This window comes from Corylus avellana, chromosome 6 (assembly GCF_965113065.1).
Source record: "Corylus avellana chromosome 6, dhCorAvel1.hap1.2, whole genome shotgun sequence".
In the NCBI taxonomy this organism is placed as follows: domain Eukaryota; kingdom Viridiplantae; phylum Streptophyta; class Magnoliopsida; order Fagales; family Betulaceae; genus Corylus; species Corylus avellana.
Genome location: NC_142495.1, coordinates 14,977,243 through 14,988,316, shown reverse-complemented (window position 1 = coordinate 14,988,316; position 11,074 = coordinate 14,977,243). Strand labels below are relative to the sequence as shown.

The window sequence follows — 11,074 nt, the reverse complement described above, 5'->3', positions numbered from 1 at the left end:
AAGCATATCCATATGAAATGGAAGAGAGAAATTGATGGATATCTTCCTATCCATCCACCGCAGTGATAGTGACACTGACAAGAGCCCCATTTTCTGATCTTATCCATTTGTACATACTATTAATGCTGTCTTCTTTGGTCCATGCTTATACCCATATTCCTCTTTTATTTTATTTTATTTTTATCTTACTCTCTTCTTTTTCTTTTTATTTATTTTATTTTTTTCTTTTTTTTTAACACATTAGAAAGGACGAAGAGGATTTGAATTAGTAACCTCTACTTCATAAGACATAATTCTCTATTTAATAAAATTGAACAAATATTACCACGTCAATCCAATAATAAATAAATAAATAAATAAATTAAGCGGGTAGCATTGCCATGCACATTAATATCCTCCCCATGTCGTTTCGTAGGTGGTGTATGAAATGCCTCGTGTCGTATCCCAACACCAAGCCAACGACAACAATAACGCGACCGCAAAGGTGGTTGCCGATCAACAAACGAAACATGTTGCGAATTTCGGATATGTATCAACACAATTCTCACCTCACTCCCAAGGACTATGAGCCAAACTCCATTTAGCCTCATAAATTATGTTAATGACTGAAATACCCTTTTCTAACAGCTTAGCACACCTAGTTCGCCCGGGCTTTTGGGGTCCAATTCCAAAAGAATTCAGTTTACATTCACGGGGTGAGAAACAGAGAAGGAGATGAACATGTTGAAACTCTGGGACTCGAACAGTGGTTACTTTCGTAGTATGTGGTTTCAGGGGTCATTGGAGGATCTTTGGCGGGAAAACGGGCGTGGTGGTTGGGCTACTCTTTTTGCTTTGATTTTGATATTGGTTTGGCACTGGTGCAAGAGGTTCTCCTTTAGATCTTCAGGTTCCAATCCCACCACCACTATTTCTGGTGCTAGGAGTCATCCCCAATACAGGTGTGTTGCCTTGTTTTTCTTTCTGGGTTTTGTCTAATTTTATGTGGGTCATTCTTGTTTTTCTTTATTTCGTTGCTTGTTCATTGAATTGTGAGAAATTTGGTGATGGGTTTTTGACAAAGTTGATGTTGTGGTTTGGATTATTTTTCTCTTTATGGATTTAGGTATGATACGATTGCGTCACTCTTATTTTCCTTCAGTATGATGCTTATTCATTGAAGTATCAGAAATTTAGTGGCTGGGTTTTCTGAAATTTTCAATAAAAGGGGTTCATATGTGATTATGGGTTTGTGATTACAACTGGCCTAATCATACTATTGAGTTCCCAAGCTTTAGAAGAACCTGTTATATGGTGCTTCGTTTGAGTTCTGTCTAAATGCATCTCATCAAACAAAGAGGGACCATCCTTCAGACATTTATGCAACATTGGCTATTAAACTGGCCCCTCAAGCTAACGAACAACTCCACCACCAGTTGTGGCATTGCCCACTTTACACCAAAAAGATTGAACACAGATACCCAGAAAACTCTAGCTACATTGGAGTGGAGCAGATGATGGTCAATAGGTTCCGTGCTCTTCTTGCACATGCAACGTCAGTCCATCACAATGACATGTATCTTCCTCAGGTTATCCAAGGTTAAGATCTTTCCAAGTGTTAGCTAATCCAATCGGGGTGGGGAAAAGGGACAAGAAATAAGTGGGAAAATTGGATGATGTACTTTTAATCAACTTGACCCTACCACGATCCTTTGACATATAAAGCCGCTTCCAACCTGCCAAATGACGTTCCATTTTTTTTAATTATGCCATTCCATATAGATTTTCCCTTAAATTGTGCACCCAATGACAAACAAATATACTTCATAGGCAAGGAGAACACCGTGCAACCAAGGATACTAGCCAAGCTTCCCACATCTTCCATGAAGCCAACATTTACTAGCTCGAATTTAGCCGTCTTAATTTTCAACCCCAAAACAACTTCAAAGCATAAGAGGAGGCAACACAACTGATATAGATGATCAGGAGTTGCCTCACAAAAAGTCAATGTGTTGTCCGCGAATTAGAGGTGACACAAAAGGAGCTCATTGTTGTTCTTGGACCCCACAAAAAAATCTGATAGAAGCCCCCTATCCACAGTGGCTGACATCATCTTGTTCAAGGCTTCCATGACAGTGACAAACAGCAGAGGGAATAGCGGATCCCCTTTTCTTAGGCCATGAGAACTATCAAAGAATTCGGAAGAAGCTATGTAAATTGTAATAGAGAAACAAACTGTGGAAATACAATGAGTGATCCACGCCATTTCTCCCTAAAACCCCAAATGCTCAACAGATACAACAAGAATTCCTAATTAACATGATCGTATGCCTTTTCTAGATCCAATTTGCCAAGCACACTTAGAATCTTTGAATGAATTCTACTATGAAGACATTTATTCGCAATGAGGACCAAGTCTAAAATCTGTCTCCCCTTGATAAAAGTGTTATGGGACTTGGAAATAAACTTTTACAATGTTTTTTTTAAGATTGTTAGCTAAAACTTTAAAGATAATTTTATAAATGTAGCCCACAAGGCTAATAGGTCGAAAATCCTTAATATTCACTAACCACGCCTTATTGGGAATATAGGCAATAAAAGTGGTATTGAGGCTTCTTTCAACTTCCACAAGCATGAAACTCATGGAAAACATTCATGACATCCACTCTAAAAACCTCTCAATAAACTTGAAATAAGGCCAAAGAGAAATCTTTAAGGCCCATGGCCCTATCTCCGTTCGGAGCTTTTACTACATTCAGTGGTTGAGCTAGACATTTCATATTGTAGGGGCCACTGAACAATTTTTTTTTTTTTTTTTTAATATCGGGGATTCTCTACAAGGTAGGTCAGAGATGGAACCAAGAAGTTTTATGGGAGGGGGCCAAAGCAAAAAATTTTCTTAAGTTTTTTTTTTTTGTTATCAGGATTTTTTTTTTTTTTTTTTTTTTTTGGCATCATGTAATGAACTGGTACTTTTTCTATTTTTTTCTTGTTTTTCTAATCACTGGTACTTAAATGCAATGAGGAATTGAGCTTAGAATTGTGTCAAATTCTCCAATTAAATGTTTAAATTCTAACAACCAATTTTCTCAATATTTAATAACCAAAATATCCAAATTACAAGACCACTTAGATTAGGAATTGAGCTTAGAATACTAACGTCAAAAAGTACGACTTGCGTTGAGTTATTTTGCACCTCGTTGATTAACATCATATTCCCATATGTGATGACACAATCCAAGATCAAACTCCAATGAACTAATATCAAATTCTTTGCCATCAACTCCCTGAAGTCTTTTAACCCTATAATTATTATTCTCTTCCTATTCCATTAATAGCAACTTACCCCCAATTTATAATACTCATAACATACAATAATCAATATGATTCTAATATGACATATTAGAACCTAAACCTCATAGGCATCAATTTCCATTGAACTCATGAAAGTCTCGGGTTAATTAACCCATCCAATTAGCAATCTTAATGTTCACATACCAAAAGCCCTAATTTAATTCATATTATACGAATTAGGGTTTATGTCCATACTATGAACAATAGTGAAATTGAAGCTTTAACCCATTAATCTAACAACCCGGAGTTTAAATCATGCATAGAAATCCAATGGGTAGAACAAATTCCCCAAATTATTATGATTTCAAACTTGAAATTCAAATGGGTGGAAAAAAAACTCAAGGAGAAATTAGGGATTTCAACAATATAGCAAAATCCCCAAAATCTCATGCATGAACCCTAATTTTCGGACCCAACCCAAAGTCTCTCTCAATCCGCAGCTCTCTCTCTCTCTCTCTCTCTCTCTCTCTCTCTATCTTGTTCTCTCTCTCTCAATCCAGAACTCTCTCTTTCAATCTTTGGAGCTCTCTCTCATGTGCATCAGTGTGTTGGCAGGGAAGAGAAGAGAAGAGAAGAAAGTGAAAGTGAAAGGGAGCGTCTGAGAGAGAAAGAGAGAGAGAGAGAGAGAGAGAGAGAGAGGTTGGGCTACGGGGATGCCATGTCCAAGGGAAAAAAGAATTTGTTTTTTTTTTTTTTTTAGTATTTGGGGGTGCCACAGCACCCCCCAAAGACTAACATGGCTCTGCCACTAACCGCATTGAAGCAGGTGTAAAACTGTAGGATATGCTCCCTTATTTCTGTAGCATCTGAAGAAATGTAGCCATCAACTACCTAGGAATCAACGAAATTGTTCATTCTATTCAAATTGGCCACCTTGTGAAAGAACCCAATACTCTTATCTAACCCCCCCCCTTTTCATCTAAAGGGCCCTCTAACTCACTTCTTTCAACGTAGTATACCTCTCCAAGATACTAGGAGATCTCAGGCTTTCTAGCCTTTTCCTCATCAGTAAGAGAGATCACGGAGTTCATCTAGAAAAACCTTTTTTGCTTCTCGACATTTGCAATAACCTCCACAATCCTTTTTTTTTTTTTGTTTGAAGTTGAGTTTCAAGGATTTTAAGTTTGTGAGCCTAGACAAAACTAGGATTGGAGATAGAAAAGTCATTTTACATAGAGAAACAAAAGCCTAATTGTATATAATGCGAAACCATTTGGACAAGTTCATCATGACTTTTAAATGTAACTGCATGCTTAGTGAGCTATATATGTCTAAATTATTGAAGAGAAAAGATACCATATAGGCAATTCTGCAATATCAGATTTTTGTTTTTTTTGTTTTTTCTGTTCTGTATGTGTTCTTGTTGATAACAAGTGGGCCTTACTGGTAGTGGAACTGTTGGATTCATGCTACTTAATAGACTACTTATTTCTTCTAAATTGACATCGATTGCTGGTTTTTTTCCATGTGGTTGTATTTCTGACGTGGAAGTTCTGTTTACTCTTGCAGAATCTTGGAGATTGTCTCAGATGCCGATTTAAAGTTTTTAATCGAAAATTTGGATCAGAAGCTAAATGAGAATGAGAAGTGGGAACATGTCATAGACAAAAGAAATCATTTTCTATCTTACAATGCTAAATGCTGCAAGAAGCCTAAGGTTACAGTTCATTTCTGGTTTTTTTAATGGCTTCTCTAGGCATTCAAGTTGAGTCATCTTTTGATAGATTAAGAAGAAACCTATAATCTTTTAATGAACCCATTATTATGCTGTATCAGCTGGTTTAAAGTTTTAAAAGAATGGTACTTCAGTTTTGGTCTCCATTATGGGAGACGCATAGTAAAACTATAGAATCGCTCTCTCTCTCTCTGCTAGGCATGCAACACTTAGATCCACCATGTTGCGAACTCATTTATCAAAAACTAGGGATGAGATGTTAAGGAAAAATGTTCCAAGTAACTAATGTGTTTTTCCTTCTGCCTGTTGTTATGTTTATGGTTCTAGTTTTTTTTTTTTTTTTTGTTTGCTAGCCATTTATGTTTCATATTAGTTTCCAAAAGTTCAGTCTATTTACTATTTTTTGTTTTTTCACGAATTCATCTATGTTCACATTGATTGGTACTTGTGTCTCAATTATGTCCTTGAGTTGGTATTTCTTTCGTGTTGACAGAATGGTCCCCTAAAATACGAGAGTGTGACAGTATTTGAGAACTGTTCGCCTGAGATGTTAAGAGACTTCTACATGGACAATGATTATAGAAAGCAATGGGACAAGACCCTGGTTGAGCATGAACAGCTGCAGGTGGATAACACCAACGGCGTTGAAATTGGTCGCACAATAAAAAAGTTTCCACTCTTGACACCCAGAGAATATGTATTAGCTTGGAGATTATGGGAGGGGGAAGATAAAGCGTTCTACTGTTTTACTAAGGTAACTTTGACCAAATGCTGATCGCACTGTGCAAATTAATTACATTAGGGAATTGTTCATGGTCTTGCAATTGTTATTTGCACATGGTTTTTGTTGGATGTTCACTGATAGCCTAAATTATTCATCGAGTTGAGGTTGCATCTCTTCTCAACCCTCCTACATAATGTGGCAGGTAAAACCAGTTACAAAAAGTAACTACATGAAAATTCTTGGATTGAAAAATTTGAAAGTCATAACATCAGAAGATACCCATTATTTGCTTGCAAGATGTTGCACTAAGTTATTAAAAAAAAAAAAAAGACACTACAACCTTTAAGAACTTTTTTTCTTCTTGTTTTTAGCTTTACCAATTGGTTTATTTGGATGTTTTTTTTGCATGTAGGTGCTTTTGTGCATGCATGCATGCGCGTGTGTACATGCGTTAAGATCAGATATCTTTCTGATTGTGCTTAATGTAATTGTGAAGATGGTATTTATGTAGATATATGTATGCTTGTGTGCGCAAGCGCACACACGTATTTGTATGTATGTATGATAATATATATACACACACATACATATATGACCTTGAAGATACCCTTGTTTAGGTTTACTATATCTTGGCAAGTATTCGTAATATAATAACGTGCACTGTGGTGACAGCGATAGGCTGTAGATGGAACTAACATTTGCTTTTGCATTTGAAAGTTTTGGATTTTTCAAAGAGAAAAGGTGAATTAATATGGCTTTAATGAGGAATAGGTTGACTGTGCTGCTAGATTCATGGATCTGGAACCTTTTACGTGGATGCGAGCATGTTCTGGTCAAAAATTGGTTTGTTTTATGTGACATTCTGTCATTGTTTTTAAAAGTGTTTAATTTTTCTTGGCACTGAAATGTGTTAACATTAAAATTGGGAGTCATTGGACCTATCGAGATTTGCTATGTTGTTCTATGCTAGTGGATTTAGACCTAAATTTATGTACTTTTATATTCTAAGTTTAGCCGCCTCTCTCTCTCTCTCTCTTCTTTTTTTTTTCTTTTTTTTTTTAATTTTTTTTTAATTTTTTTTTATAATTATTTTTCATCTTAAATTTCTGACATTTATATAATTAAATTAACCACGTTTTAAACCTTGTTAAGTCTGCATGTAATGTGCACAGGCATCTATTACATGGCAAAGATGTTTTCACAAGATAATATGTGAGAAGAGGTTGGTCAAGGTGAAGATCATTTCATTGATTGCAATTGATAAGCAAATAAGATATCATTAAAAGCATAAGGCACTCCCAGTACACATGGAATATACAAGAGAAAGCACCTATTGAATATTTGACCATGATATGATTGCTTAACATCTTTCTGTCTAGTAACGTGATTGATCAGTTCAGCATCTTATTCAGAAACTTAAAGGCTATGTTTGGTAAGTGTTTTGGAATGTCTTTTCTCTTTCCAAACATAAGAACACACTTTTCAGAAAATAGTTATTAAATGAAACACTTCCAAAAATCAAAACACAGAACTTTGAAAAAAACAAAACATACTTTCTAGAAAACTTCCCATACCTTCTTATAGGAATATTTTGAGAAAGCATGTGCTTATTTTTTCAGGTGTGGGGGCTGACTTGTTACTTACAAAAAAAATTTTAACAATTGAAAAAACTTAAAATAATTATAAAGAAATAGAAAGTGGCTGCACAACAGCCCCTAATAAAGGAGAGGAGTGGTCGTGCAGCCACCTCAATGAAGAGGGTCGGTCGTGAGTCATAGGTGGTCACATGGCCACCCCAATAGGATAGAGGCAGTTGTGCGGCTACCCCCTATCCTTTGAAGAGGGGGAGGGAGGGTGAGATGTGGCCACACGCCACCTCTTCTTTTTTTTTTTTTTTTTCAGTAAGAAATCTGCCTCCATAGCTGAAAAGTAAGCATGTGTTTTTTCAAGATTAACATGTTTAATATTTGTTTCTTTGAAAACACTAAGCACTAAACTGTTTACTATACAATTTTTTCCTATGGATCCCATAGACTAATTTTTAAATGTGGATCCCAATGAAAACACTCTTAACTTCCATAACATCAAAAACCATTTTCAAATCAAAACACAAAAAATACTTTTCAAAACACTCATTAAAGATAGCCTTCATTTCTATTGTATGCAAAATCATGCTTTCTTTTTCAAATCTATTATTTCAACAATTCTCTCTTGAGATGCTTCTAAAGAAATCTGATCCGTGTGGTTTCTTTCCCCAACTAAAGAAGAGATCTTTGCGGAATTGCCACATGAAATTGAGCACAATTTTGCCAAGAAATAGTCCACTTGTTTCGTGAGAAGAGATGGGAAACATACTCAATATCATTTGATTGAATTGCTGACCCAGCTTCTTGTTGTTTGAAGAAGAAACCCTCCGCTTCAATGGTATTTTTTCATGAAAACCAAACATGAGATGAGAAATCCAATCTTTCACAAAGATTTTTAAATAGCTGTCCAGAATTCAAGTTGATTAAAATTTTAGATAATTAAATTAAATGCATGTTAAACCTTGTTTGGTCTACATGTAATGTGCATGTGGATACTACATGACAAAGATGATTTCACAAGATAATCTGTGAGAAGAGATTGGTCAAGGTGAAGATCACTTCATTAATTGTAATTTAAAAATTTATCTTATTGTTTTGACTATGATATGATTGCTTAACATCTGTCTGTCTAATAATGTGATCGATGAGTTCAGTATCTCGTTGAGAAAACTTTTGTTGTATGCAAAAACATGGGATATGTTTGATCATGGTTTTGAAAAGCGTTTTTTTAGTTTTGGTTTGAAGTGATATAAAGGTGAGAGTGGTTTTTAGTGGGGTCCTCATTTGAAAAGTATTGTGTTTTGAATTGTTTCTTAAGGTTTTAAGAAAAGTGTGTTCCCCGACATCAAAAAAAAAAAAAAAAAAGGTTTTAAGAAAAGTGTGTTGGTTTTAAGTTTGTTCTTTTAGTTCTTTTTTGTTAAGGTTTTACCTGAGGCTTTTAGTTCTTTTTTAATTCTGGTCTTAGGAATGTGAACATCCTTCTGCCCCGCGACAGAAGAAGTATGTACGAGTTGTGTTTTTCAGATCAGGTTGGCGAATCAGGAAAGGCAAGTTCGTAACATATACTCTTTTTATTTTTTCCTCTTTTCTTTTGTTTTTGTTTTTTATTTTCCCTTAAGCTACTTCTGTTTTCCTTCCAAAAGCTGATGATTTGTCCCATCTCAAACTGCTTTCATGTCTGTCCTGAGACTCGGTGCTAAACTGAATTATGGATTATGACAACCTATATATATATATATATATATATATATATATATATATGTTAGTTCCTAAATGATGTGTCACCATCCCATGAGTTGGTGACAAATTTTCTAAAATAATAAATCTCATGAGATGGTGACACATCATTTGGGAACCAACTTTTGAGAAGAAAATTTAGGATGTGTAGCACTTCTCTTCTACTTAAACTCCACTTATACTTCAATTAGAGCATGTGGTCAACCTAGGGTAAGACACTGGTAAGCTTATGTTTTATTCTTCAAAGGTAAATTGATAGTTTTGTGATTCTCAATTATCTAATTACAGTACCTGGTCAAAATGCATGTGAGATCAAAATGTTTTACCAAGAAGATGCTGGTTTGAATGTCGAGATGGCAAAGCTGGCTTTTGCTAAGGGGATATGGAGCTATGTGTGTAAGATGGATACTGCACTACGCAAATACTCTGTGATCAGCCATCCTCAATCAAGTTCAGCTGTCACTGCAGTCACTTTAATTCAGAAGGTCTGAACTAGATTCTCACATTTCACTGCTGGTTTTATTCTTTGTTAATTTTTTTTTTAATTACTTCTTGATTTTAAAGCTATATATCAAATTCACCTTAGAGTTGGTTGAGATAATATGTTATCTTGATTCTAAATAATTTGAGATTGTTTTGATGTGATAATTTATGGCGTTTAAAAACACCTTGTATGGATTCACTTGTCAAAAAAAAAAAAAAAAAACTTGTATGGATTATACTTCCCTTCTATTGTTGAGATTTTATTTTAGAGTTTTATGCAATTTAGTCACCTAGGTTGTGTTGGAAAAATGGCGGCTTCTGACTAGCCTTCTGCATTTTAAATACATTACTATCGTCGGCTTGTTTAGACTAGGTTCTTAACATTCCCTGTAAATAGTAGAATGTGTGGTATAATGCAGCCTGGATATATATATCAATCATTTCATGGTTGGGTTACTCAAGGTTTCAATTTATTTCTTTGCACTGTGTTTTATAGCAGTGAATGCAGACAAACCCATCTAATTTGCTTTCCTGCCCAAGGTGATTAAGTCTTTCTGATTTCAAAAGCATTTATTGAATCATGTTTGAAAAATAGGACTATCCATGCCTTTGTGGGAGGAAACTAGTGGTTTCAGTAAGTTTGAGCAGTATTTTTTTTTTGTCAGTAGATAAAGTGGATTGATTGGTACATTGCATATGGTTTTGTCATTTTTCTCAGCACCCTCATTGTGTTTATTGCTAACTTTGTCCTCCACATAGATTCCCCCTGGATTCGATACCATGAATGGCATTAAGTCTTCAACAATCAGTGTAGTGACTAGTAAAGCTAAAGAGAGGAAGTTCCCAAGAAGACCATCGACGAAATTGCTAGCGAATGGTCTGCTTCTAGTTGGGGGTGCATTCTGCCTATCTCGGGGTCACTCTAGCCTGGGTGCTAAAGTTGCCATGGCCTACATCTTGACAAAGCTGAGTAAGCGTAGTGCTGCATCAGACCAAAGCAGGGAAAGTTGAGGGACATGAAATTGATGCATCAGAACTGATTTTGGACAACCTTGTAAGAATAAGGAGAAACATAGAAGTAACCCAAAAAAAATAGAGGAAGAGGTTTGAAAGAGGGGAGGGCTATATAAAACGATTTTTTATGAGTGGTTTGTTTCAAGATGTGTAAATATAATCAGTACACTCTTGTTACGAATTCATCTGTAAATCTTAATGATGTGAAGAGGATTCAAAAGTAGTGTTCTAATTCATTTTCTTTGGAGAAGCATGAAATGGAGTTTTAATTCATTTTCTTCCCTTTCCTAAAAGATTTTCAGATTAGAATTACATTCTTCCTGTCAAGATTACAAGATTTTTTGTTGGGTGTTGTTTATATATGGTTTGAACTTTGAAGCAACAGGAATGTTCCTCCAAAGTCTACTCTTCACTAACAACTTCTCTACTTATGCTACACATGCTTATGAATGTCCTAGTCTCCCTCGTTTTCACAATTATAGAAATTGAATACTTAAATCTTTGAAAGGTTTTTGTTAGATC

At 35.4% G+C, this 11,074-nt stretch overlaps 1 protein-coding gene across 1 annotated transcript; it reads left to right on the top strand.

The window, feature by feature from the left end:
* The first annotated feature begins 557 nt into the window (after nt 1-557).
* LOC132188626 (uncharacterized) lies at nt 558-10,830 on the top strand. The gene is made up of 6 exons (XM_059603139.2): nt 558-941; nt 4,843-4,990; nt 5,502-5,762; nt 8,784-8,865; nt 9,344-9,540; nt 10,298-10,830. The coding sequence occupies exons 1-6, from the start codon at nt 715-717 to the stop codon at nt 10,547-10,549; spliced, it is 1,167 nt and encodes a 388-aa protein (XP_059459122.1). The 5' UTR covers nt 558-714; the 3' UTR covers nt 10,550-10,830.
* The last annotated feature ends 244 nt before the right edge of the window (nt 10,831-11,074 follow it).